Consider the following 27,959-nt stretch of genomic DNA (forward strand, 5'->3'; position numbering starts at 1 on the left):
GCTATCCAAGGATGTGAATAAAAAGAGGTGAGAGTCTTTGGGGCCGATTTAATGACTGATTGGTACACTACATACATACTGTGTCAGTAGTCACAAAGGGTTTGATGGGATTAATGCAAATCCATTTTCTCCTGTTAAAAGTCCCAGCATGTATCTTTTAATAGAAAATTCATTGTGGCTGAGTGAAGTAAGCCAGTCGGAGAAGGACAACCATTATATGTTCTCATTCATTTGGGGAATATAAATAATAGTGAAAGGGAATATAAGGGAAGGGGGAAGAAATGTGTGGGAAATATCAGAAAGGGAGACAGAACGTAAAGACTGCTAACTCTGGGAAACGAACTAGGGGTGTTGGAAGGGGAGGAGGGCGGGGGGTGGGAGTGAATGGGTGACGGGCACTGGGGGTTATTCTGTATGTTAGTAAATTGAACACCAATAAAAAAAAATAAATATTAAAAAAAAAAAAAAAGATGCTCAACCACTGAGCCCCCCAGGTGCCCCGGTATTTTTCTATATGGAAAGGCATGCTTTTCAAATTCAATCACTCGTTTTTGTTATTGCTGTTTGCTGGATTCTACTTTCTCCTTGGATTTTGGTATCTAACAAAGCCTCACCTTCAAGGATTCATACTCCAAGGTGTGTAATACTGTCACAGGAGGTCATCAGTGCCCCCCCTCCCAGAAGGAGAGGGGGCAAAGAGCTGGGGTACACAGTGGAGGAAGCAAGCACTGCTCTGGCTAAGAGATGGGATTTCTGTGTTTGAGGACAGGAGGTGAGCTCACTCTTTTTGCACTGGTCGGGTTTTACTTTACAGTGTTTCTGACTTTACCTTATACATTAATTCCTACAAAAAAAAAAAAAGAAAGAAAATTCATTGTGCTTTGTATATGAAGTGAATTTATACTTAAGCACATATTTTTAATGTCTTTGGGGGGCAGAATGATATAAATGTGGGAGGATATACTGAGTTGTTAATCAGTAAGAATCAGTTCTAGTTTCATGCATGTTACTCAACTCTCTGAACTTATATCAAAAAATGAGAGTGCTAAGTGATTTCTAAAATTCTGCTACTTCTAAAAATGGTTATTTGATGATAGTCTAAATATAGAAAATCCCCAATAAGATTCATTTAGAAGATAATTATCTTTATAATAATATGTCTACAGTATGATAAAGGCATCAAAAATGGGCCTGCCGTCTTGAATCAGGCTAAAATAAGACATTATTTAATTTTTTTATTAGTTTCAGAGGTAGAATTTAGTGATTCATCCATTGCACATAAAAAATAAGACATTTTTAACAGAACAAGGTTATGGCAGCATTCACTTATGACAAACTGCCATGTATTGGGCCCTGGGATAGACAAGGCTGATGTTAGTGAATAGTAGATAAACACTGCACATTCCTCCTTGTAGGGGCAAGATGGGAGTGTCTCCAAATTATAGTTTTCATAGGTTATATATGTAATGTGATTGTGTCTATCACCACAGATCTATGCATATACATTTTAAAGAGTTTTATTGAAGCATGCCATAAGTCATCTTTCTTATTAAGTGTACAATATAATTTTTTAGTAAACTGCAGAGTTGTGCAATCATCACCACAATTTAATTTTCATCATCCCCAAAAGACCTCTTATATTCATCTGTAGTTAATTTTTCTTCCAACTCTCATCCCCAGGCAACAACTAAATCTACTTTTTTCCCTATAAATTTGCCTTCTGAAAATTTCATACAGATGGAATTATAAAATATGCAGTCTTTTGCATCTGGTCCCTTCATATAGCAAAAGTGTTTGAGGTACATCCATGTTGTAGAATATATCAGCAGTTCATTCTTTTAATTTTCAATAATATTCCTTTGTATGAACATATCACATTTTCTTTATGTCTTCACCACTTGATGGACATTTGGGCTGCTTCCACTTTGGAGCTCTTATGAATAATGCTGCTATGAAAATTTTGTCAAATCTTTGTGGAAACGTTTCACTCCCCTTAGGTATATACCTAGTGGTGTAATCACTGGGTCAAATGGATTAAACTCTGTAATTAATTTTTGAAGACACTGCCAAACTGTTTTCTAGAGTGGCCACACCATTTTACATTCCCATCAGCAATATATGCAGGTTCACCTTTCTCTATGGCCTTGCCAACTCTTGTTATTGTCTTTTTGGTTATATCAACAGGCATGGATGGACAGTGAGCAAAGTCTATAAACTTTATAGAGTCCATCAACTGGTGAAATCTCAATTACAGAGTTATGCAATCATCACCACAATTTAATTTTCATCATCCCCAAAAGATCTCTTATATTATTTGTAGTTAATTTTTCTTCCAACTCTCATCCCCAGGCAACAACTAAATCTACTTTTTTTTCTCTATAACTTTGCCTTTTCTGAAAATTTCATACAGATGGAATCCTAAAACACTCTATATCTAACTAACAATGAAGTTTTGGGTCAGTGGCCACTGAAACAATTATTTTCTGTATTAAATTCTTTCTGATTTTACTAAGAAGCAATCTCTATTTAGTGCATGTATGGCTGTATGTTGTTCTTTTCCCAAAGAAAAGTTCTAAAAAATGCACCTTCCCACACCAAATAGTTAATTTTATTGAACAAACTTACTTCATAGGTAACAATTAGACTGCAGAAATAAAGATAATGTATTCTAGAAAATGGTCAAAATTCTTACATTAATCTAGCATTTTACTAGTGAAAAAGTAGGTGCAGGCAAAGAAAGTTCTGTGTATTTTATTTAGGAAAAAAAAACTGTATTATTTTCCTTTATAGTTAGTTTAAAGGATCTCTAAAGCTTTTTACAAATGTAAATATAAAAATAAAATATAGTGTGCCTGTAATTTTTAGAAGCTATATTTTTTACCAAGCACAGTAATTTTACTCAGTAAATCAGTAAAAATTTGCGGAATGAACTTGCCCTAAGAAAAAATATCTTTTTAGGGGATTAAAACAATACAAAATGACTTAGTGTTTTAGTAAAATTTTGTCAATTTTATTAAAAGCAGGTTCTATTTCTTAAAATAATTTTAAGTTTCCTTTTTTTAAAAAAAGTCTATTTTGTGGTATTATTTCATCAGAGTAAGTTGGCCCAGTGAGACTGTCACTGACAAAGACATGTACAAAGTTAGCACCACATGTCTATAAATGTAGTTACCCAAAACCTTTCCAATAAAGCAATCTCCCTTTACTCATACACACATATATTTACAGCTAATAAATAACATTTAAAGCCAAAGCATTATTATTATATATATATGTATATATACATATACATATACATATATGTATAATGAAGTCTGCAGAAGCCAGAGTTCCTAGGGCCTTTACTGACTGGATTTATATTTTCTCAAGGTTATGCACCCTTGTTCAAAACCCAAATCCAGAAAATTAATGAATTAGCAATAAAGGGGGATGACAACAATAAATCTCACAATATTTTATTTTTAGAGAAAATTCATTCCAAGTTGGCTGACATCAATCACAGCATTCATCCTACTTTGTATAGGCATAATCATATTTCTCAAATGAAGGGCTGAAGTTCTAGCACCTCTGGGATAATTTTTACTCCAATACATCCTAATACTATATCCCTTGATTATTTGCTTTCCAAGGTATGCTGAATAATAAATGTACATGTGGGATTTCATGTATGAGTAATATGTTCAGATACCCACACATGTTCACAATTTGGATTCCCAGCAATAGCCTTTGAGACATTTTACTTCTTTATCAATTTATATTAAGATATAGATCATTCTGAAGATATGATAGCTAGTTTATAAATAACTGTTCACTCACTCTTGACTAGTTGTTAAAAACAACATCTCCCATGGCATTTCATGTGGCAGTGGCAATTGAGAATTTTTTTAATTGCCCACGATGGTTTTTAGCACTGTTTATGGGTAAATACTTTCACCTCTAAACTTAGTAAAAATGGTCGTTGTCTAAAATTTATAAGACTTTACATGATGCATGACCTTGAATACATATTTTCTTTAAAACCAAGGAAGAAAAAGACATTCTCAAAGTATGACTGAAGCATGACTGAGATAAATCTAAAATGGAATAGTGCCTATAGGATATTAAATGACCTCAAATTGATGAATATAATTTCTGAAGTCTGATAATGAAATTGTGGTATCATCTCCTTCCCCCATAGTTAAAATTATGTGTTTGTTGAAAATAACAAGCTCATGTAAAACACCAACCTAGAAAACACTGTTAAAATATAATCTTGAGACAAGAGGGGGCAGAGATTAAACAATAAACTGTAAAGCCTACTGAGACTGAAATGGTCTGAATTTTATATCTCTTTTAATTTGTAATTTAGCAATGATGCAACCAGCTGCAGGGAAGTTTTAAAGTTTCAGTGATTTATCATCTTCATTTTCTATTCCTCTCCTCAAGTCTCTAGTCCCTGGTTAACTCCTGGGCAACACAGAACCCAATGGTAAGAGAAGAATCATTCCAAAAAAAGTCAGACGTTTTGACTGGTAAGTAAATGGGTCCAACTCATGCCACCAAAAAAAAAAAAAAAAAAAAAAAAAAAATCACTTTCTTTTTTCAGACTTGAAGAAAACTTTGAGAAGATATCAATCCAGAAAATGCAGACTTCCAATTAAAATATGAGATTCTACTCAATTTTAGGCTATGGCTAAACTCACTAGATAAAGAAGGCATCTTCTTTCCCATGGGCCAAAACAGTCTTATCTCTTTCTCAAAAGACAAAACAGTGATTTTCAAATCTATAATCTTTTAAAGTTAGATGTGCTATTTGGCCACTATACTCCTCAAATTGAATTAGCCACTTTTTTGAGTGTTTGAGACTGTATCCTAAAACAACTAACAAAGACAGAGCTGGGATTAATACTCAGTAAAATTCTCTTTGAAACACCCAAAGCACTGGGCATCCTTTGTAAAAGTTACTTCATTCTTCATAGAATTTATGTGCTGTTCTTCCTTCTGTAGATTTGCTCAGGTTCTGAGAAAAAGCAGAGGAGGAAGGGCAATTTATTATTTGCTTAGTGTTTTACAACCATCCTCCCTCCCACCTTCATGATGAAAAAGTATTCAACTGGAAGTTCAGAACAAAGGTTATGGGATCAGATGTGGAAAATGGCAGGAAAGACTCTCTAAGATCTATTTAGAGGTGTCCCAATAAAGACTATCATTTTTAGAAGACTGAACCAAATGATTTCAAAGAAGGTATCATTTAAGATTTCTTAATCCTAAAACCTGTCAAATGAAATGCCTGATTCTTTTCTTTTCTTGTGATGAGTCTTCTAAAGAGTTATATCAGAAGATAAGAGACAGAGAACTTTTGTTTTAATTTAGTCACAGAAGAGGGAAACTGCAGAAGGTTATTAGTCTGATTCATAATTACTTCCTAGATAAAGTTCAGATGTATAAAACAAAAGCCACCTAAATATCTGTGGTCTCAGTAATCCTATAAACAGATAAGGAATGTATCATTAATCTTTCTCAGATAAATGATTGTGACTTATATAAAAAATATGACCAGAAATATTCTTAAAACTGCCGGATATATTTCCTAATTTTTCAGGTTTTGCTTTTACATTCACATATAGATTTAAAGTTATGGATGATTTGGGGAGAATATGTGTGTACAAGTGTGTTTGTGTACATTTATATGTAACATAAATGCATGTATAAAACTTCACATGGGAGCCCCTTTTTTTTTTTTAAGATTTTATTTATTTATTCGTAGAGATGCAGAGAGAGAGAGAGAGAGAGAGGCAGAGACACAGGCAGAGGGAGAAGCAGGCTCCACGCAGAGAGCCTGACGCGGGACTCGATCCAGGGTCTCCAGATCACGCCCCGGGCTGCAGGCGGCGCTAAACCGCTGCGCCACCGGGATGGGAGCCCCTTTATAAAAATTAAATAAAATATAAAATTTTCTCAGATTTTTGATGAGGGAAAACAAAGCAATGAACCTCTGAGTAGAACAGTCTCCACTCAGATAAAAATTTATTTATACTGCCTGGCTTAATACCATTAACTATTTTTTATTTCAAGTTTATCTTGAGTGCTCTTATATTAATGTGTTTTTTTTACATTAATGTTTTTAATCAAGTGGTTTCACCTTATCGTTCAAAGTGTATGTCACAATTCTATTTTTGTAAAAAATGAAAAAAAAAATAAATGTTATATATGCATAGAGAAAGTCTGAAAGAATATAAATTTAAATGTTAATTGGGAGTTGTCCCTGGGGTATAGTCACAGTGATTTTATTTTAGCCTATTTCTCCTAATTTATCCATAATCCATAATCTATAATTATCATGGATAAATTATAACATGAAATAGAAATTTAAAATAATAGAGATATTCTACATAGGGTCTTTAATATACTTTTCTTATTAGGCACTTCTTACTCTCTACTTTTGTCTATAAATGTAACAGAGAAGACATACCAGAAGCAATTGTTTTTTCTATTTCTAGATAATGTTGTGACCAGCCTTTCCCATTGTTCCTTGTGTCCCTGGATTGTATGACATGATCTAAGCTTCTCCCCCTTATGCTTCTAACCCATTAGTACTTGGTATCTGGCAAGGGAATTAGTAGAGAAATGAAAGTAAGATAATGTGAGAATTCAGGAGGGGATGGGGATGGTCACACACTTAATCTCCATTTAGTCTTTATACTCTGGAAAGATTCAGCTGCCATATGATTAGTCTTAAAGTTCAAGTAGGAAAAAGCCAGGGGATTGTTTTGAGATGGAAAAGAAAACTATCTCCTAAATTCTAACTCCATTAGCTCCCCATCGTTGGGGATTTTGAGATGGGTGCTTGGTGGCTGCCCCTTTGGCTCTCTGTCCTAGAGTCTGCTGCCACTTGGAACACCAAGGATTATGTGCTATAGTTGATGTTTTCCTCCCCTGAAGGAAGTATGCCCACAGCCACCATGATGACTACCGTGCTGTGTGCTCTGCACACAGGATCCATAAAGGTAGCAGGGATACAGTACTGAAAAAAGCAGCAGTAAAGATTTTGTAGTAGTGTAAGAACTAAAATAAAAGAACAGAAAGAGAAAGAAAAAAGAGGAAATACTGCCCAAAACAAGTGGGCCAGTCCGATGTATATACAGAAAAGCTAAGAAAGACCCCTTGAAGATTCTAGCCACAAGAATCAGTGCAAGTCTTTAAGTTATGGGATGAAGAGCAATGTATAAAGCCGTGTCCCCTAACTGCAAGCTCAGGATACCCAAGGAACTTTAGCCCATGATGCTCACCAGCCAGACTTCTTATTCAGAGACTTGTCATGGCATTTCACAAATACCACAGACGACTTTCCTTTCTGCAGATGAGACACTTTCTCCCTGGAACAGAAGATTACCCTGTAGAAGAAAATGAATGTGAACATGTCATATGGGAAAAGAGAAACAGTTGTTCAAAAAATATATGATTTGGTTAGGGCTATTTAAATCCCACCTGATCATTCTGATTAATTATTTTGATATTTCCAATAAGCTGTTTAAAATCAGGCCATTCTGGTCAGCGACACATCTGATTCAGAATTTGAGGGCCTCACCCACTGTTCAACAATAATCAGTCCAGACAGGCATATAGACAGCTTGGTGCAGCCTTAAAATCACAAGGCTTTCACCACAAGGTGATAGATACAAGATCATTATCTTGTATCCTTGTATCTGCCTTCAGGAATTCACAAACCATCCCTCAACTGTTCTGTTAGAGAAGCAAATGCTCTGCATAGCCTCTCAATCCACCTCCTTTTTTGTTTTTATGTGTTTTATTTGCTATAAAAGAAAATGACCAAAGATAAAAAATTTATCAATCCTAATTCAAAGAGTCATTGTTATTAACAATAACATTTTTATTAACACTATAATTTGCAAAATCCCTATACATTTACTATAAAAGTTTTAAATCCTACAGAGCTCTTGATGCAATTAATTTATAGATATATATGAGGTGCAGGTGGGGAGACAGGATGAGACTACAGAATCTCATTCTTCTTGAAAAGAAGATTAATCTTATTAATTAATCTTATTATTTATTATTATCATCTAATTATTAATGATTAATCTCATTAATCTTTGAATGTCAACATCTCTGAAATTCTTTCCATAAGTGTTTTGTGCTTGCAAGAGACAGTGTTAAATGAGAAGCTGAGATCCTCAACTTAAAATCTTAGCTCTCACTCAGTAATTGTGACCAATTCGGGGATTATATTTTCTTTCCATGAAATTCAGAAATATTATACCTCCATAGCAATGACAATAAAAAAACACCCCTCCTCAAAATTATAGGTGTAATTACCTAGGTGATAGAGTTTTAAAGAAAAATCTTGCTAAAATTCCACCTGAGTGTTGAAGGCTCCATTATCCCTAGGTAAGGATGCAGTGAGTCTAAAGTGAATGGAGAAAAATAAATTTAATTACTTTTTCTGAGTCTCTCCAGCTTTTACTCTGATCTTCTCAATAGCAAAGCCAGGGCTGCTCCACCAGTCTGACCAGCTGAAGTATGAATCACTCTTCCATTTGAGTTTCAACATTAGCAGTTCTCCAATATCCACCTCCGTGTAAATTAGAAAAGAGTATGTCTTATTAGCAGAAACTTCAGGCCTGAAGAAAAAAATCAGCATATTTGGTTAGTTTAGAAACAAGTTTTTTTGTTTTGGGTGTGTGTGTGTGTGTGTGTGTGTGTGTGTGTGTGTTTTCATTTTTCTTCCTCCCAAGACATAAATAGCTTTATTGTTTGGGAAATATTTTAAAAACGCAAAAAATGTCCAACAAAATACTCAAGATGAGGATCAATGGCATGTAGGGTATTTTAAATTTTTTTTTTAATTTTTTTATTTATTTATGATAGTCACAGAGAGAGAGAGAGAGAGAGAGAGAGAGAGAGGCAGAGACACAGGCAGAGGGAGAAGCAGGCTCCATGCACCAGGAGCCCGATGTGGGATTCGATCCCGGGTCTCCAGGATCGCGCCCTGGGCCAAAGGCAGGCGCCAAACCACTGCGCCACCCAGGGATCCCCATGTAGGGTATTTTAAAAGATATCTACACCCTTTTAATCTATTCTAACTTTTACACTAACAGTATGAATGATTTAATACAATTCTTAAGAAAAAATCCATAAATCAATCATTCAGAGATATTTATATTTTAATATATCCCCTTCCAATCTATATTGCTATGTGAACATGTTTACCTTGTTAAAATCATAGGATATATATAATTCTCTATTCTTTCTTTGTTTATTTCATATTTTACCTTCCATTTTTTGCCATATTTTACCTGGTTTTCTATAATTATAGTTTTTAGAAAATAGATTGATTTTATGGACTTTAAACCACAATTCATTTAACTATTGCCTCAATGTTGGATATTTATTTTGTTTCTAATCCATGCTATTATAGGTACCAATCTAATGGATATCTTTTGCCATAAAGCTTTAAAAAAAAAAACTCTGTTGAATTATTTCTTTTCCAAGTGTCCTACTCTTCTTCTGTTCTAAAGACCAATGATTATAGCAGGTAGCAGTGCCATTTAAGCCCACATGCTGGAGGTAAAACCATGTGGCTACTCACAGGGTAAAAGGGATGTTCTCACTCTCAGCCACAGTGCCATACAGAGAGATCTCGAAGGCCTGGTTGGTCTGTGCATCACTCTCAGTCCCAGAAAAATGTATCTTTACTTGGTAATGGAAGACTGTAGGGAGAAAATGTAGGGAACAAGTGCTAATCAGTTTTTATGCAAACACCACAGCCCCAGATAAGCAGGCAATTCAGAACCACAGAATTCTGAATCATTAAATAGGAAGTGCTCACGCATGACTGTCTGTGTGGTTTGGAAAGATTTCTTCATGTCTACACAGTGTTTGTTACTAGAAAATACAGACCTTGAATTCCACTCCCTTTCAGTAAAGTGTGGTTGTAGTCAATAGGAAGAATACAGGTGTGTATGAATTGCTAAGCAGTCCTAGAAAGTAGTCACCTTTGATGGGGCACAACGGAGATCACATCAAGTAGCCAAAATACCCATGACTCTCTCCATGAACTCTTCCCTTTCTTGGACATCTTATCCCCAAATATCTGTATGGAGCATATTTGGCATTTGTTAATGGGACGTGGGCATTTGTATGTGACTGTATTTCTTCATGTTTTATGGGTATGTCCGACTCCCTACCCTATGTGTAAATTCCCTCAGGCCAGAAGATCACATTTATATTCTTTATCCCCCTCACCATCTAGCACAAAGTAGATATTATAGCAGGTTCACAATCAAATTTAGTCATTGAATCACAGTGAGGCCATAAAGACTGCTGGTTCCTGATGTGTTCTGTATTAGGGAGAGCTTCTGGAAGCAGATACTTGGACTTCTACATTTCCTCTCTCCTCTCTGTATCGCTACAAAAACCCTGAGTAGATAGGATGAGGGAGGTTAAGGAGATAGGAAACTCCGCAGGCTTAACACACAGCTACTAAAGGGTGAAGAGAAACCGAGTTTGGGGTTGAATGGAGCCCTTGCAGGCATCACCACAGGTCAGAGCAGGGGAAGCTGAGACTGCCGAAGTTCCCCCAAGAATAGTGAATAGTGATGGAGCCCTGTGTGGCACTGAGCAGAATGCCTGGGTGATAAGCGAGATCTCCCAAGTCTTTGGAAGATTCCAGTCTCCTCTATACCTCACACACAGTTTCTCATTCTAAAGAGTCAAGGAAACAAAGGTTTCCTCATTGCTTAAAGGCTTCCTTGAATTCCTGCTGCTCCAGGCCTTTGGGCCACCAAATGAATGCTGTAGAGGTTCTAACAAACCACTTTACTAATGGTTACCTCCACCAGATATATTTTACCTTGGAAAATTGTATTTCAATGCCATCGCTTTCCTCGGATTTCTACCTGGGCTCCACATAAGTTAGCTTTTCGGGTCGTAGTTCCTCTTGCCAGATTTCCCTGGTATCTCTTCTCCTGTTTCCCTTCAATCCCTATAAATCTTTCTCTAAACAAACTGCCAAGTTTGAAGTTCAGCTGGTACAAATTCATGACAAAATGGAAATATCTTAGAGGCTTGATATATTCTTCCCTCTCAGGAATAGATGAATTTAAAATACAGGTAGCTTTTGCCTTCATTGAAAGCAAACTTTAGGAGGGGAGCCTGGGTGCTCAGCAGTTGAGCATCTGCCTTTGGCTCAGGTCAGGATCCCAGGATCCTGGGATCCAGTCCCACATCAGGGTCCCTGCAGGGAGCCTGCTTCTCCCTCTGCCTATGTCTCTGCCTCTCTGTGTGTCTCTCATGAATACATAAAATCTTTAAAAAAAATAATAAAGCAAACTTTAGGAGTTGGCAAATGTTTTTCTGTGAAGGGCCAGATACTAAAAAATTTAGGCTTTGTGGGCAATACAGTCTCTATAATTACTTAACTCTGCTGTAGTAGAGAAAGCACCCTGAGCCAATACAAAAATGAATGTGTGTGGCTGTATTCTAATAAAACTTTATTTACAAAAGCAGATGGGGGGCTGGATTTGACCCATGGGCCACAGTCTGCTTGCTGACCTGGATAGATGAATGGTTTCAAATGAACTCTGAGCCAGGTACTAATGGGCTGGCCCATGCTAATGGTCACAACCAAAGAGGAGGGTGGCAAGCAAGGCTGCTGCATAGAGTAGTGCAGGTTGTGCATTGGGCCTTACTGGCAATGGGAATTGGGAGCTTCAGTAAAATGGACCAGGGTAACTCCATCTCTATCAATAGAAATACAAGTAAGGGTTCAGAGTCTAGTAACATCATCTTGCCACCTCCGTTGCAATGGACAGACTCAGTACATGGGAGGCAATGAGCATGACAAAAAAATAGGATCAAATTGATCTTCCCTACTCACAACATTCTCCAGCCTACCTTTGTAAGGCATCTGAGAGCGAGTCTTCAGGTACATTTTGCTGCCTCTTTTGGCTCTGACCTTATTGATCTCATAGCCCATGTTGTTGCAACGGTTCTTTCTGCAACTCAGGCAAAGCCCTTTCTCAAAGGCTTCCTTTGAGTTGCACCGGTAGGCCTTACTTGGATTTTCTTCATTCAACAGAGAGTCAATAAAGAGGTGAATGGACCGCTCATGGGAGCATTTCACTAGCTGGTCCACATCTGGGAAGAAAGAAGCACAAAGAAAATTCAATTCCATGAAAGTCCATAATAAGTGTTTCATCTTGCATGTCTAAACAAGCTTAGGTGTGTAGTCAGAATAAAATTACCCATAATCTAGTCTTATGACCTTTTGAGTGTAAGTCCTACTTAAGGAGGTATTCTTGGTGGCAGTTTCTCAGCTCTGAGTGTCAAAATTGCAAATATGCCGAGAACTTTTGCCTTTTCTGCTGTCTTACATTTGTATGTTTATGGAAATGTAATAAGAGACTTCAAGGTAGAAGCTGACTTCCCCAGTTTGTTACATCCTTCTCTTATATTGAAAACATAAAACACTTCTACATGCTTCTAGAAACAACATCATGAAAGGCAGAAATATTAAGTGAAAAGTATTTTATCATAGATACTATGTATAATTGAAGATTGTATCACTGCTAATGGTTTTTACATTAAATGAATCACAGAAATAATTAGCAATGTAATAAAAGTGTATCGCTTACCATAAACTTTTATAACTATTGAAAATAGTAACTTAAGCTGTAATTTCTAAAACCTATGTACAAAAGACCTGAGCTTACTGACTATAGGTTGGTTGCATTGCCCACAAAGGATGAAAAAAAGCCCTTAAAACAAATTATAAATTTAACACAAACATAATTATTGAAGTAAATATTAAGATAATATTAAATTGCATTTTTTCCTTAAATTTTGAGATATTTATTGTTAGAGAATAGTGATTTGGTGGGATTTTTAAAATTCTTTTAAAGATTTATTTATTTATTTTAGAGAGAAAGAGAGAAAACGTGTGTACATGAGTAAGGGGAGGCCCAGAGGGAGAGAATCTTCAAGCAGACTCCCCACTAAGGGTGGAGCCCCATGCCCGGTTGGATCCCATGACCCATGAAATCACGACCTGGGCTGAAACCAAGAGTTAGATGCTTAACAGATTGAGCCACCCAGGTGTGCCTGATTTGTTTCTTATTTGTATGTCCTTTAAATGGCTGTCAAAAGGAATTTGGACTAATTAACATGTATTTTACTTTCAGTAAAATTCAAAATAACTCTAAAGGTTTCACAACCACATTCATTCAAAGTGCAATAACATGTGACCAGATACCATTTTATCCTGCTATTATCCAAGGCAGTGGAGTTTTCTTGTGTAGATCTCACCTTTCCTTTCTTTTATTTCTGGAAGTGCAGTACTCAGTGTAGTCTACAACATAATACATAAAATAAAAAGTGTCTGTCTGACCAAAGGAAGTAGTAAGGCTGTAAAGGTAATCATGCTGAATACGATAGCTTCTTCAGAAACATTTCTTGGCTAAATGTATATATTAAAACTACTTACTTGTGGGGAATGGGTAGGAGACTAGATCAGTAAGAATTAAGAACGAAACAGTTTAATTAACTTCTAAATCATAGTTACCTCCAAGGCCTCTCTCTGCAATCACACGGATGGCTTCCCCAATGTTACATCCTGGTTGAAAAGTGCCTCCATTAGGATAAATATCAACATGTCCTACTGGTTTCTGGATTCCAATACTTCGGCCAGGTGACCCTCTTGTGAATGTGTGTAAGACATCTACAAAATCTGCATCATCAGGAGAAAGACGACTTGGAGCTTCTGCATACTCAAAGTTAGGTCCAGCTGGATCTAGACCTTAATGGGGGGAAAAAAAAGTCCTCACAGATATTTAAATTCCCATTCATTTTGTCCTCCATTAGTTTCACCTTAGCATTGGATTGTTCATCATTTGAATTGTAACTGGCAGCCACATATGTTCTTATTAGCTCCTTATTCTGTAGTGATTGGATCCTTAGATTACAGAGAATATTAAAACTAGGCTTAGCGCCTTTAAAAGGAATTTGAGTTTCTTGAACTAGCTATTAAACAGCAATTTTCATTCAGGACAAGAAGAGCCTCTTTTATAAATTATTTTTGAACCTGGTGAGAAGGCCTTCAAACAGTGGTGGGTTCTTTCTTTTTCTCTAGTCATGCCAAATCATCCATTGCCTTTGCCCTGGTTGAGCGTCCTCCTTTTTCCGAGCAGCCTCTTGTATTAGTCCTTTTCCATTTTTCCCAGCACTGATATGAGAGGTGACATACATGCAATATACCACCACAGGAAAGAGCAGAGGGAGGAGGGAAATGAGCTTCCCAGGGACTCCATTGGGCTCTCTGTGCTTAACTCTGTTCTATTTCGCTTCTGACAGTAGGTGGTAAGCCCAGGAGAGCAAAGGCCCATATTCTATCCTACTCCAGAAAAAGAGCCCTCCCACAAGATAATCAAATGTCAGGGCAAACAAAGAGGAACATCACATACATATGGGAATTTGACAAGCATCCTATTCTCTTTCAGAATGACAGGCATCTCAACTTTTCTATGATAAATCTACTGGCATTGCCTTCTTACCAGTAATTCTATTGACCTTCTTATTGGTCAGACTTCCTGCAATGCCAGCAGCATGCGCTCCAAGGCTGTATCCCAAAAGATGGACATTGTCCAGAGGATACTGAAATTCCTCCTTTGGAAGAGAAAAAGAAAAAGGGGTTCTTATGGCTCTGTACAAAAAGATCAAAGCTAAAATGAAAAAATGAATATAAATACTGTTTTTGAAATACAGGCAATGCTGAAAATTAACTCTACTTATTTTAATTCTGTGTTATAGATCAAAGAAATATTCTAGTGTTGACATTTTCTCTTTCTTTAAAAAAATATATGTAAGTTAGAAAGTTGTCCCATACATTTGAAATTGAAACATATGGAAATCTGAATTTCCATATATCTGAAAATATATGTATGCATGTATAGCTATATATTTATATGTAGATATGTGAATGTATATATGTGTGTATGTATCTGTATGTAGATAAACTATCTGTAAATACATACACATATATTAAACAGATATTTAGCTTTAACCCATTATTCCCTACTCTAAATACCCAAATCATTTTATTCTTTAAGGTTAGTCAGAAAATGACTTAAAACCAGAAAATATTACAGGGAGAAGGAATCATAGACACACACGGTCCAGCCTCTTTATTCAACAGATGGGAAGCCTGAGGCCCATGCAGATGATCTGATTTGTCCAGGTTCACTTTTCTGACAAGCAAAAGAGTCAAGAAAAGAACTTTTCTCTTTAAATGGTCCGTCCAATAAACAGAGCTTATTTTTTACCTCCAAGTATCTGGCTTAAATAATTGGGCCCCATCAGAGTATTAGGTTTGTTTTTTTTTTTTCAGCCAACCCCAAGATACTTTTCAAAGGTAATTTTCAGAGGATGGCATCAGAGAATAAAGTGGATAAGGTGGCAGCTAAATCAGAACTCCTCACCCTTAGCCACTTCATATGCTACAGACCTTCCCTGACATTTTCTTCCTAGCTCAAATCAATCCATCCCCTAACCCTCAACAAAAATCTGGATCTTTAATCTACACTAAGGAATGGGTATTGTTAATCTTTTCGTGAAAAAGATTGCTATTCTAATGGGTCAAAGCCAGGGTAACATTTCCATGTGCCAGTCAACTGGTAGAGAAAGATTTGGCTAAATATGACATCTTCTCTCTGCCCTGAAATAACAAGCTTTTGTCTGGTCTGCCCACTTAGTTCTTGGTCTCCCCAGATCTATTCACTATGAAAATATCAGAGGATAGGGCGGGGCTGGACTATGACTTGACTTTACAGTTTTATCATTCTTATCATAATGCTGCTTTCTGGCTAAAAAAAATGCCCATGCTTATTCTGAAGATTTGAAATGCTCCAGAAAATATTTATATTTAAGTGAAAAGTAATAAAAACCAGTTTTTTGTTTAGTACTAGTGAAGAGATATGTTTTGGACACATGTCTTCTTCCCCCAGTCCTTACCGCCAACCAGTTGATGAACTTGGCCACATCTTTTCCCACCAGCTTGGTGTACCCTGCAGACACTGGATAATGCTGCTGGGCTCGTGACAGCCAGTCCACCACAATGACATTGGAGTCCGGTTCCCTCTTGTACAGGGCAGCCACAAGTTTTGGCACCCAACTCTCATACATTCCTGTCACCTGGAAAGGATGATACAAGCTTTCCTAAAATAACCACTTACAACTTGTCATAGATATCTCGGCCTAATACACTTCTATGAAATGGAAAGAAAACAAACATACAAACTTGAAAGGAAGCCCACCGCCTCAGAAAGAAAATTCAAATCATGCAAAAGAGTGTTCAGAGTGTGCCTGACAAGTTTGAGCATGCCAAAGAAGGGATGTGTTGAGCTGAGGAACAGCAGATTAGGGTTTACACCATCAGTTTTTAAAAACTTGTTTTATAAATTCTGTAAAACCAATAATTTATATGAAAGATCCATCTGAATAAGTTAAAATTCTGCAGAATTATAGACTATTTTAAAATAAATTTAATTACGTTCAATTAGGCTAATAAATCTTTCACAACTGCATTGTTTTGGAGGATGCAAATACACTTTTTTCCTATAAACAGTCATTTACGTACAACATTGGATGTGCTAATGAAAAAAATAGTTTTAAATGTACTATCCTAACAGAAGGTAAATTCTATTGGCAATCTCTTTGTTAATATATAAGAAAATGATCAGCTTTGGTTTAGATTTTTTTTTTATAATTCTCTCAAATTCTTAATTATCAAAGTAGAAATTAATGAGGTTTAATAGTCACACTTCCCAAATTATTAGATTGGTCCTGTTTGGAGATAAGGAAACTGGCAACTATAAATCTTTGCTTCTTGTTTTAAAAAGGCTCCCAAATTTAAAATCGAAAGAACTATAAGAGTTCTCAAGTTAACTCTATTTATGTAAAATTTTAAGTTTTCAAGGAGGGCATCGGACACCTCTGCAAAGATGCATACTTTTAAAAAAAATTGAAACACACTTAAAAACTGCAGATTGGAATACTGTGCACTATCTTGCCCTGAGCTCAAACATCCAGTAACCTGATTCAAATCCCCAAGTCTCCCTGCCCTTACCATAACCTGAGAGAAAATCATGTTGTAACCACTGTAAAGGTTACTTAAATATGTACTCAATGAAGAAGGTTCTGAAATACATGTTTAAAGTAACTTTTCAAGGGAGGCCTATAAAACCTACATTTTTCTTAGAATAATTCCAATAGCAAAAAATAGGACTCATGAGTTCTCAAACCAAGAGACTTCATTTGGAATTTTGATCTTATATAGTGGATTCTTTCAGATATGCTTACATTTTATTTAGTTTATTTTCTAGACTAAAACTATCAAAACATGAGCTCCTGATACTAACAACTGCACAATTTTTCACCTCATTGCTGTGCCCTGTGGTAGGAAAAAGCAAGCCTGAAACCCAGGAGATCTTGGTTTCAGTCCCAGCTCTTCCAATAATTACTTCTATGAATGGAGGCACTATTTTAACCTTTTAGGCCACCTATAAAACAAAGGGGTTGGGTTCAGATGATTCTGGAGTTACTTGCCACCTCATAAATGTCTTCTTGTATCCATTCTGACTCCCAATCTATTTGCAGTGATATAATAACAGCTCTAAAGCTATTGCCATTTCAAGCATGAAGAGGAAAAAAAAAAGTTTTAAAGCCCATTAGAAACTCATTTAAACCTTCTTTGAAGGCAGCCCGGGTGGCTCAGCGGTTTAGCGCCGCCTTCAGCCCAGGGCCTGATCCTGGAGACCAGGGATCAAGCCCCACGTCGGGCTCCCTGCATGGAGCCTGCTTCTCCCTCTGCCTGTGTCTCTGCCTCTCTCTGTGCCTCTCATGAATAAATAAATATTTAAAAAAATAAAAAACCTTCTTTGAACCTGTCTCAGTGAGAGGCTGCTTTAAAATGTCTTAAGTGTGAAAGAGGGTACTTGATGGGATGAACAATGGTGTTATGCTATATGTTGGTAAATTGAATTTAAATAAAAAATAAATAAAAATTAAAAGTCTTAAGTGCAGCCTGGGTCTTTGAGGGAACAAGTTAGAATACCACCTAGCCCAAAACTCTGATAAATTGGTCCTGTCTCTCCTTCTCCTCTCTTAGCTGTTGGGAATTTGCTACCCTCTGCATCTTTTCAAGAAAGGATGATGTCAGGTGTTCAGAATGCAATGTTAACTACTGATCCTTTCAGCCAGGCTTGAGGACCTCCTACTACAGTGAGAACTCTGGTCTATGAGACCTAAGCAGGGGCAAAGCTGCAGGACAGCTGTGTCCAACTTGTAATCTGGGATGTGTGCTCTAATGCACACTAAGCATTCTTCTGGATTTTCCATGAAAAGCTGCAGAATTTCCTTATTTCCCTTTGTCTTAGGATCTTGAGCTGCTAAACAGTTTACCTCACATAAGGCAGAAAAATCTCGTTTGCTCTAAGCCCCTATTGTAAGTTTTTCTGTACTATCAATATTTTCAAGTTAGGCAATCTGTCAAAGATTAGGTAACCCAACTTACTCCTACAGTGACTGATACTTTTATTAACTGCCTAAAAATTAGTCCTTTCTTTTTTTTTAACTCAACATAAAATACTGCTGTAAGTGACCTGGAACAGCAAAGGAGTGGAAAACCCAAGCAATCACCTTTTAACTCTAAAAAGGTATTATTTACTAGGGTTTTTCTCTGAGATTCCTTAAATCAGCACAAATTTTTGAAATCTTTGATTTCAAAGACACACAGCTGAACTGAAGTCCTCCTGTCCACTCATTCCAGGTGGTCCAACTGAAGCAGCCAGGCAGTCCACCGAAATAAGCTGAGATCAGTTACCCAGTGTATCTGGATTAGTTATTGCATAGACCAACCAGCTCTTTATGATGAGACTCCATACCACAGCCGGTGGCCTTGGCACCTGAGCTCAGAGACTTAAAATGTCAGGACACACAAGGTAAAGAATATGGTGGGCTTAGTGGACCAATGATAGAAATTGGCACTGTCTACCAATACTGAATTAGCCATTTCATCTTTGCATGAGAAGGAACTATGCTTTTCAAAAATTCCTAAAGTATCAAGTTCTCACAGGGATAAGATTGAAATACTCAATTTATTCTGTCATATAAAATGTTTATTAAGCTTACTATACTTTTTCAAAAGGTATTTAAAGTTCTATATAAAATCAAAACATCTCTAAAACTACCAATGATTACCACTTATTTAAATATCTTATAAAAGACCTATGTTAAGAATTTTAATATGTATTTTTATCATAACATATGAAATTTACAATGTAAAACTAGTAAACTGATTTTTTTAAAATACACGTCCATGTAATTCTGTTAGTAGTTGCCTTCATCTCCATAAAAGTCTAGCAATTGTTCTAGATTGTTAATAAGAAAGGCACTTAAGTTACACAGGAAAAGAATGGAGATGGAAGTCAATCAAAAAAAAATCAATCAAAAAAAAAAAAGAAATCTGTCAATCATTCTCTAATTCATCTCATTAGAATTTATTTAGTATCTATTACTATATTCACAAGCTCTGACATAATGGCAGGATTATTTCTCTTTAACCTCCCATTTTATTTAAGTCCTTTTTATATAAAAAATGAAATCTGCTCACTTTGGTTTGAAAATATTAACCACCAACTGAAGTAGTTACATAAGAACTGTACCATGGAAAGTACATGTCTGGCACATTTAGAAGGCAGTACTTTAATCATAGTCTTTATTTTTTTAAGTTTTGTTTTTCTTTTTAAGAAGTTTTTATTTAAATTCCAGTTAGCTAACATGCAGTTTCACATGTAAAATTTAGTGATTCAACACTTCCTTACAACGTCTGGTGCTTATCACAACAAATGCACTCCTTAATCCCTATCACTTATTCATATTCTTTAAAAGTAAAAGTAAATGAGCACTGGCTGTTATACACAACTGGTAAATTATTGAACACTGCATCTGAAACTAATGATGTTCTATATGTTGGCTAATTGAATTTTAAATTTTTAAAAAATATTAGTTGAAAAAAAGTAAAAGTAACTGTAACCAAATGTAACCAAATATAACCACAGCTTTCACTTTTTCTAATCATTCTGTATGACACCTTGTCTCGCTAGCCTTCTTTCATTGCTAAAAAAGTTCCCGAAAGTTTACAATTGAAGAATTTTGGAAGTAGAGTCTAACCTCTTTGTCTTACACATCAGTCGACTGAGGCCTAGAGACGAGAAGTAGCATCAGTCACATCACAGAGCTGGAAAATGGCAAAGCCAGAACCAGAATCAATACTTCCTCACTCTACTCCAACCCTCTCCTCTTTCTGACAAGTTCTCCCTTAGGAGAAGACCTTTGATAATGTGCTGCATGAATCCGGATCACACCAGGTGTCCAAGGGCATCCTAAAGCGATAACCTACATTCTGCTCTGTAGTTGAGCAAAGCCTTGTTTTCTCACCTCATAAGAGTGGCTGGTTCGAGGGCACCAACTAAGTACCATAGTAAAATGAAGGATGGCCCTACGTGGGGGAAATACTTATGAACCTGTAATTTTAGATTCCACAGTCCTCACCCCAGCCAGAATTGCCTGCACTCAAGTTCAGAACAAAGCCATCAGAAAACAAGCAGAAATACGGGATATGGAGACTCATCATGGTGTTCCCAACAACTGGAGCAAGCAAGTCAGATGCCTGGTCTACCCCAATCTGCTCCTTCCCTAAGAAACTGTCTTACCGTCCAGCCATGGATCACCACAAAGGTCTTGCTGGTGTGATTGAAGTGGCAGTTAGCCACAGATTCTATCACTCCGGGAATGAGGTGGCAGGTATCCTCAGCTGTGTCTTCAGGGGTCCTTAGAGCAAATTTACTTTCGATATCTACAAAATCATTTCCTCCTGGAATTCCTAAAAAAGGAAAAGTTGGAGAGGTGGCTAATTGGAGGGTTGTCTGTTTTATTTGCTAGAATGGTATGTTTTAGGTTTATAAGCAACTACCACCGATGCTATTTTTGTTTCTATTTTGTCTAAATATATGTAGACTGAATGGAGAATGACTAATCCTCCATTCAGGTGAAAAAAATTGACAGAGACCAGAATCCAAATCTTTTGGTTACGATTCAAAACTCATTCTCCTAAAGAACATTGGCTATTGGCTCTTACATGGTAAAGTTCCACTTATCTCATGTATTACTTACCTCTTTCAATCTCTGGTTACATCTAAGGCATAATTTCAAAATATTATATAATAGGCTTGAGGAAATGTTTCATTTTCACTAGCATAATTTTTAAAAATATAAGCTATAAGAAAAGTTGGAAGCCTAGGGAAACTTTTGTATAAAATTGATCCCACACCCACAGCAAGGTAAATCAGTTAAAAATGCTTAGAAAATAATTCAGCGGGTTGTTCAGAAATACCTGTGCTATGTGAGAACTGGTTAATTCTTTTCCAATATTTCTTGTATCTGAAGTCTTTCACACAAAGTCAAAGCTTTAAAAACTATAGCAAAGCAAATTTGGGAAAGAATCTACTTTAACTCTTCAGAGTTAATCCCAAAGTGAATAAGAAGAGAAATAAAACTTCAGCCTACCTTTTGACTCTCTTAACAATAAATCTAAATTTTTATAAATTTCCATTTAATACTATAGTGAACACTTGAAGTAAATCTCATTTCAAATAAAATCAAACTCTTCTACAAGGTGGACAAGTCAAAGGGAAGTCATATTAGTGGAAATTATTTAATTTCTTGACAAGTAAAAAAAATTAAAACTACTATAAGAAGGTAGATTTTTGGGACACCTGGGTGGCTCAGTGGTTGAGCATCTGCCTTTGGCTCAGGGCATGATCCCGAGGTCCTGGGATCGAGTCCCACATAGGGCTTCCTGCATGGAGCCTGCTTCTCCCTCTGCCTGTGTCTCTGCCTCTCTCTGTGTGTGTCTCTCATGAATAAATAAATAAAACCTTAAAAAAAAGAAGGTAGATTTTTGTAGATTTTAGATTTCTCTATTTTTTAAAAATTGTATTATTTATTCATGAGAGACACACAGAGGCAGAGACATAGGCAAAGGGAAAAGCAGACTCTCTACAGGGAGCCGGCTGTGGGACTTGATCCCAGGACTCTGGGATCAAGACCTAAAAGGCAGACGCACAACCACTGAGCCACTCAGGTGCCCCTAGAGTTCTCTATTTAAAACTCAGAAGATAAATAACCGGTACTTCTAATTTCTTAATCTAAACTCACTCTTTTCACAATTCAAACATTGAAAATCTGAAATTTTAAATAACATTGCAAAGCCAGGCCAAAAAATGAAAAAAAAAAAAAAAAAAGAATGATATAGGCATTCAAACCAGGATTATCCTGTAATTAGCTGAATGCTGGCCAACATTTCCTTTTTAATTATTTTCTAAAATTCCTTAAGCAATATTGTGGCTACTTGCTAAGTAATTCTTTTTTTAATATTTTATTTATTTATTTGAGACAGAGAGAGAGAAAGAGAGTGAGAATAAGCAGGGGGAGCTTTAGAGGGGGAGGGAGAAGTAGACTCTGCTGAGCAAGGAGCCCAGGATTCCAGGATGACCTGAGCCGAAGGCAGACACCCAACTGACTGAGCCACCCAAGCGTCTTGCTAAGCAATTCTTTATAGATGACAAGTTGATCACATACACACATTCACACACACACACACACACACACACAAATTTCTAGCATCTGAACATTCTAAAATAAGTTATTCAAATAAGAGCCTGTGGTAAACTATTGATATTTAAGGCTTTTTTCATTTCCATATTGCACTTGAAAGCCACTGACCCATCAAAAATACACTCTGCCTTCCATCTTATTTGAAGGTGTAGGTTTTCCTTTTCCTTCCTGACCAGGAAGTATTCTGGTGGCCTTATTATTTGCCTAACAGAAGAAAAAAATATTGTAAATTTTTAATCTACTCTGCTTTCAATGCCCAAGAGAGTTTTTTTTATTGTTAGAAAGTACTTTAGAAAATGTAAAACTAAATTAGTTTCACCTGTCCCATATCTCTCCACATCAAATAACTCATCCCTCCTCAATAATCATATTTTAACATTTGATCACCAATTTTTTTGAGGTAGAAATCACCCAAATGACATGACAGACAGATCTCACCCACCACCTATCTGTCAAACTGATATTTAAGACTATTGCCTTGGCACAATTCCAGAGGATGGCACTCACTTTGGTCTATTCTTCCCTCGAATTATGGATTACGGTAGCCCTCATGTTGCTGGTGGTTTTAAAATGACTAAAAATATTGTCGGACACTATTAAGTCTAGCTTTGCATATTTCCATGAAAAAAAAAAGGTCTATTAAACTCATTGATTTTGGGGCGCCTGGATGGCTCAGTCTGTTGAGCACCAATTCTTGATTTCGGCTAAGGTCATGATCTCAGGATCATGAGATCAAGGCCCATGTCAGCTACGTGCTGAAGGCGGAGCCTGCTTAAGGTTCTCTCTCTCCCTCTGCCCCTCCCTTCTTGGGCTCATGGGCTCACTCTCTCTATCTCTCTCTCTCTCAAAAAAAAAAAAAAATCGTAGCTCCTGTAGAGATTATCTGCATAGCCTTGAGAGGTCCAATTTTCACAACTAACATTTCCTGTGGGTACATAACTTCTGAATCAAAAAAATAGGAAATTCCTACATTCTCAAACAAATTTGTATTTGGAGATTTTTATTTCACTTCTCAAGGAAACTATTTTCCATTTTAAGTTACAGAAAGCATACTGAAGCATTTGACAAGAAGATAGCACCATTCTATATGCTACGTGATATTTTTAATTCTATGTCAGTTCTATACATGAAATCATAAATGTTATTAGCGATTACAGTCAATCTTTCCTTCTCTTTGGTATTCTGATAGAAATTTTCACATTACTAGTGTTTGTAAGAGTGTCTCAGCATCCTAAAGATGAATGTACTTTCCAAGTCTCACCTTCTCACACAACTGATGTGGGTCAGTCAATATGTTTAGCTGTCCCAGTATACACTGGGATTGCTCTTGGCTGGCAGATGAACTGATTTGACTCAACTGTTACTAAGTGAATTATTGTTTTCCATACATAAAAATGGTATTAATGACTCTGCACTTACCTTTTTTAAGGGGGTAAGGATCTTTTTTATCAGGTGCCCTTAGAAAGTAAGGCCTTAAAATAGTGGAAGGGCAATTGCCTAAGGTATATTCCTTCATAAGAGCTTCCATTCTGAATTCAACTTATCACATCAGCATCACCACACCAACCTGTTCCCATCAGACATGTCCTTATTCAGCAGTAAGGTAAGATTTGGGGTAAGTTACAAGTTAATTCACTCCTTGACTATGTAATCTTCATTTCTAAATTCTTAAATAGCTAAAATTCTAAGTGTATAAACAAAGACAAGGACGTTTACTTAATGTGGATAATAACTTATGGAGATGAAATTATGTTAAGAGATCAAATTATTTCAAAGGTAAATTTATAGAAGGTACAGTATTGTTCCTAGAAAAGAAGGAACATTGAGCATCCCATAAAAGATAGTCTAAAGTCAGTTCACAATTATCCGATGGATACAATTAGTGTGCATATGAAGACATGAAGCACAAGACCTCAATTTTAATGAAATTCTCTTTGAATTTTCTACCCGACTATACACATACCTAAAGGACTTCATCAATAATTTACCTTCTCTCTGAAACTGATGGTCATACTTAACTGACTCAGGCAGCTTCTACAGAATGCCAAAAACCAAATGGAATGGGTGAGAACAAAATAAGATTTGGTGAGGGGGGAAAGAAAATCAATATCCTCTGACTGAATTGATTGGTCTTTTCAGATATTCCAACATAGACAATTGCTCTTGACTTATTTAACAGGTTTGCTTTTCATTTCTTTAGAAAAAAAATGTTCATAAAACAGGAGCAGTAAACTATAGAGCCCAATTTCTCCTCCTGGAATAAAGCAAAGAAGGAAGGCGAAGCTAAAAACACATTGGTGGAAGAAAGTGAAATTTTTCCATTGTAACTCTACCTCTGTGTCTGACTTGCACTTTTCAATACTATCAATCAATCATTCCAGTGGTGAGCTCTGCTCCATTTGCAAATGGTATCAGCTATTTTGCTGTCATCACCCATCATATTTAACTTAGATGTTAGCCTGGAAATTCACTATGGCAGGTCAAATAGACTTATAGCTACTGAGTACTGATCCATATGCTCCTTGTCTAGCTCCAAGTTCCCTAATGAGGCCCTGCAGAAACTGAGGTGGCTTCAAGAATAAAGAACCTGAGGGCAGTGCCTCATAGCCTCACATTCTTCCTAGAAAAAAAAAAAAAAAAAAAATCCAGAATAAATTAAGTCAGAGCCCAGAGAGGTGCTGTTTGCCATTTTCTCACACTCCTATCTTTTGGCTCTGAAATTGTTACATTCCTAGATTAATTCATTTGGAGGAGAAAAGGAGGGGAAATTTGCTGTGATGGGAGAAGCATAATATAAAGGGAGGAAGTGGTGGAGTGAGAGTGGGAGGGAAGAATAGGAAGGATTAATTTCAAGTCTACTTAAAAATGATTCCTCCCTTGGACCCCTTGGGTGGCTATGTCAGTTGTGCATCTGACTTTTCATTTTGGCTCAGGTCCTGGTCTCAGAATCCTGAGTTGGAGCCCAGCATCTGCTGGCTAGTGGGTGCTGAACCTGCTTAGGATTCTCTCTCTCCTTCTCCCTCTGCCCCCCCAACACTCCCCTCCCGGCACACTCCTGCTCTCAAAAAAACAAAAAAAAAAGTGCAAAATCGTTTAAAAAAATCCTCCCTTAATTTACAGCCAGCTAAAGCATGCATTGGTTAAAATCCAATTTAATTCATCAATCACAAAGTGTCCACTTAAATCGAAGAGTATGAATTAGAGTAGCTTAAGAGAATTTTGAGTGTGGTCTGAACTCCTCATTTTAGAATTGAGGAATTTAAATCCAGGGAGGTGACACTAACTAGACCAGGAATGTAGGGTCCTGAACTTCTAAGAAGCCAGCAAGAACAAGGGGCTCCTGCATGGCTCATTGGGTTAAGTGTCTGCCTTCCCTCGGGTCAGGATCCCAGAGTCCATAGGCTTCTCCCTCTCCGTATGCCCCTCCCCCGCCCCTTATATTTTCTCTCCCTCTCCCTCTCTCTTAAAATGAATAAATAAAATGGTTTGTTTTTTTTTTTTAAATGCCAACCAAACAAACTGTGGACAACACATATTTGTGTGTTCTTCTATGGTAAAAGTAACTTTACACCATGGTGTATTTTCTGAAATAAGAATATGGAATTTGTTCTTACCATCTTTTGGGGCAGAGTTCAACACTATGGAAGGAAACTTGCCACTATATAAGATACTTAAGACTTTCTGATCGAACCTTTAGTGTTCTTAAACACGGAGAAAATACTTGTCTTTTTACCCACTCAGACTTGGTGAAATCTACATTTTTTTTAAAGATTTTATTTATTTATTCACGAGAACACAGGGAGAGAGAGAGAGGCAGGGCACAGGCAGAGGGAGAGGCAAAGGGAGAGGCAGGCTCCATGCAGGGAGCCCGACGTGGGACTCGATCCCAGGTCTCCGGGGTCACGCCCTGGGCCAAAGGCAGGTGCTAAACCGCTGAGCCACCCGGGCTTCCCTGAAATCTGCATTTTTAAAAATAAATCTAACAGAAAGGGTCTTCTACAGCCCCTTGCTGAAATGCACTTTGAGCTGCTCTCAGAGTCAGGACAAAGGACCAGAACTCGAACCAGGCCGCCTGAGGGCACGTCCAGGCAACGCTGCCCTGAGTGCAATTTCACCGGAAAGGGAGAAGGAAACGTCGCCTGGCTTTAGGACTTGCTTCGGTCGCCTCCGGGTGGCCGTGGCCCGTTCCGTGCGCCACGCAAGGTGCAAGGGCCCGGGGCTGCCTGCACAGCGGCCAGGTGCGGCGCGGGGCCTTTGTCTTCCGAGGCAGAAAGACCTTCGCATCCCTGGGGCACCCGGCGGGCCGCGGCGGTGACCGGGGCTGTGGGAGCACGTAGACCGCCGCCGGCCGCGCCGCGTGCAGGGGGCTCCGCGCAGGGCTGGGTCCCCCGGGCGCCGCGGCGAGGGGCGCGCGCGGGGAGCGCCCCGGGCCCCCGAGGGTGCGCGCCCCCCACCCCCGCGCCCGCGCCCGCGCCCGCGCCCGCGCCGGGAGCGAGCGCCCCGGGGCTCCCGCGAGGCGAGCGCGCCGCCTCCCCCGCCTCCCCCGCCTCCGCCCCCCGGCTCGGCCCCCCGCGCCCCCGCGGGCCGCGCGCCGGGGTCACCTTGGCCCGCGCGCCTCTCCCGCCAGGGCCGCGTCCCGCCCCGGGCCGCCCCCGACTCCCGGAAGCGCGGCCTCCGCCAGGGGGCGAGGGACAGCGCGGGACCAGGGCGGCGCGAGCGGCCGGAGCGTTCCCGCGCGGCGCCCCCGGCTCCCAGCCCCGCGGCTCGCTCGGGGAGCGTCCCGGGCCCCTGCAGCGCCGCCGCCGCTCCTGCCAGCTCCCCGCGCCCGGGGCGGCCGAGACCCAGCCGGCAGGTGCGGCGGGGCCCGCGCGCGGGACTTACGGGCGGCGGCGGCCAGACTCTGCAGCCACATGCCCAGGGCCACCAGGAGTAGGGCTCTGCTCTCCATCTCGGGGTGCGTCCGCGGCGGAGCAGGCGGGGGGCAAGTCGCCCTGTACAGGGGAGCGCAGGGCAGCCCGAAGTGGCTGGTTCCCTCCGAGAAGGAGGAAGACTCGAGTCTGACACTGTTCCCACTCCACGGCTGCTTAAGTGACTGGAAATATGCAAATAAACCTCATCACCTATTGGCTATAAAATCATAAGTTGGGGGGAGGGCCCTAAATTCGCTTCCAAGTATTTGAGCAAACTGTAAAGAGGATCAGCCCTGCCATCGAGAAGAGGGGAAAAGGGCA

At 38.4% G+C, this 27,959-nt stretch overlaps 1 protein-coding gene across 1 annotated transcript; it reads right to left on the bottom strand.

The window, feature by feature from the left end:
- Window positions 1–2,982: 2,982 nt before the first annotated feature.
- Window positions 2,983–27,806, bottom strand: LPL (lipoprotein lipase). Its single transcript, XM_038573924.1, has 10 exons — window positions 27,610–27,806; window positions 20,766–20,935; window positions 16,006–16,185; window positions 14,550–14,661; window positions 13,562–13,795; window positions 11,896–12,138; window positions 9,590–9,710; window positions 8,439–8,621; window positions 7,269–7,373; window positions 2,983–4,999 (listed from the first exon to the last, which is right to left on the bottom strand). Coding segments are annotated over exons 1-10 (1,416 nt in total). The 5' UTR covers window positions 27,677–27,806; the 3' UTR covers window positions 2,983–4,998.
- Between the last annotated feature and the right edge of the window lie 153 nt (window positions 27,807–27,959).

This window comes from Canis lupus, chromosome 25 (assembly GCF_011100685.1).
Source record: "Canis lupus familiaris isolate Mischka breed German Shepherd chromosome 25, alternate assembly UU_Cfam_GSD_1.0, whole genome shotgun sequence".
Lineage (NCBI taxonomy): Eukaryota > Metazoa > Chordata > Mammalia > Carnivora > Canidae > Canis > Canis lupus.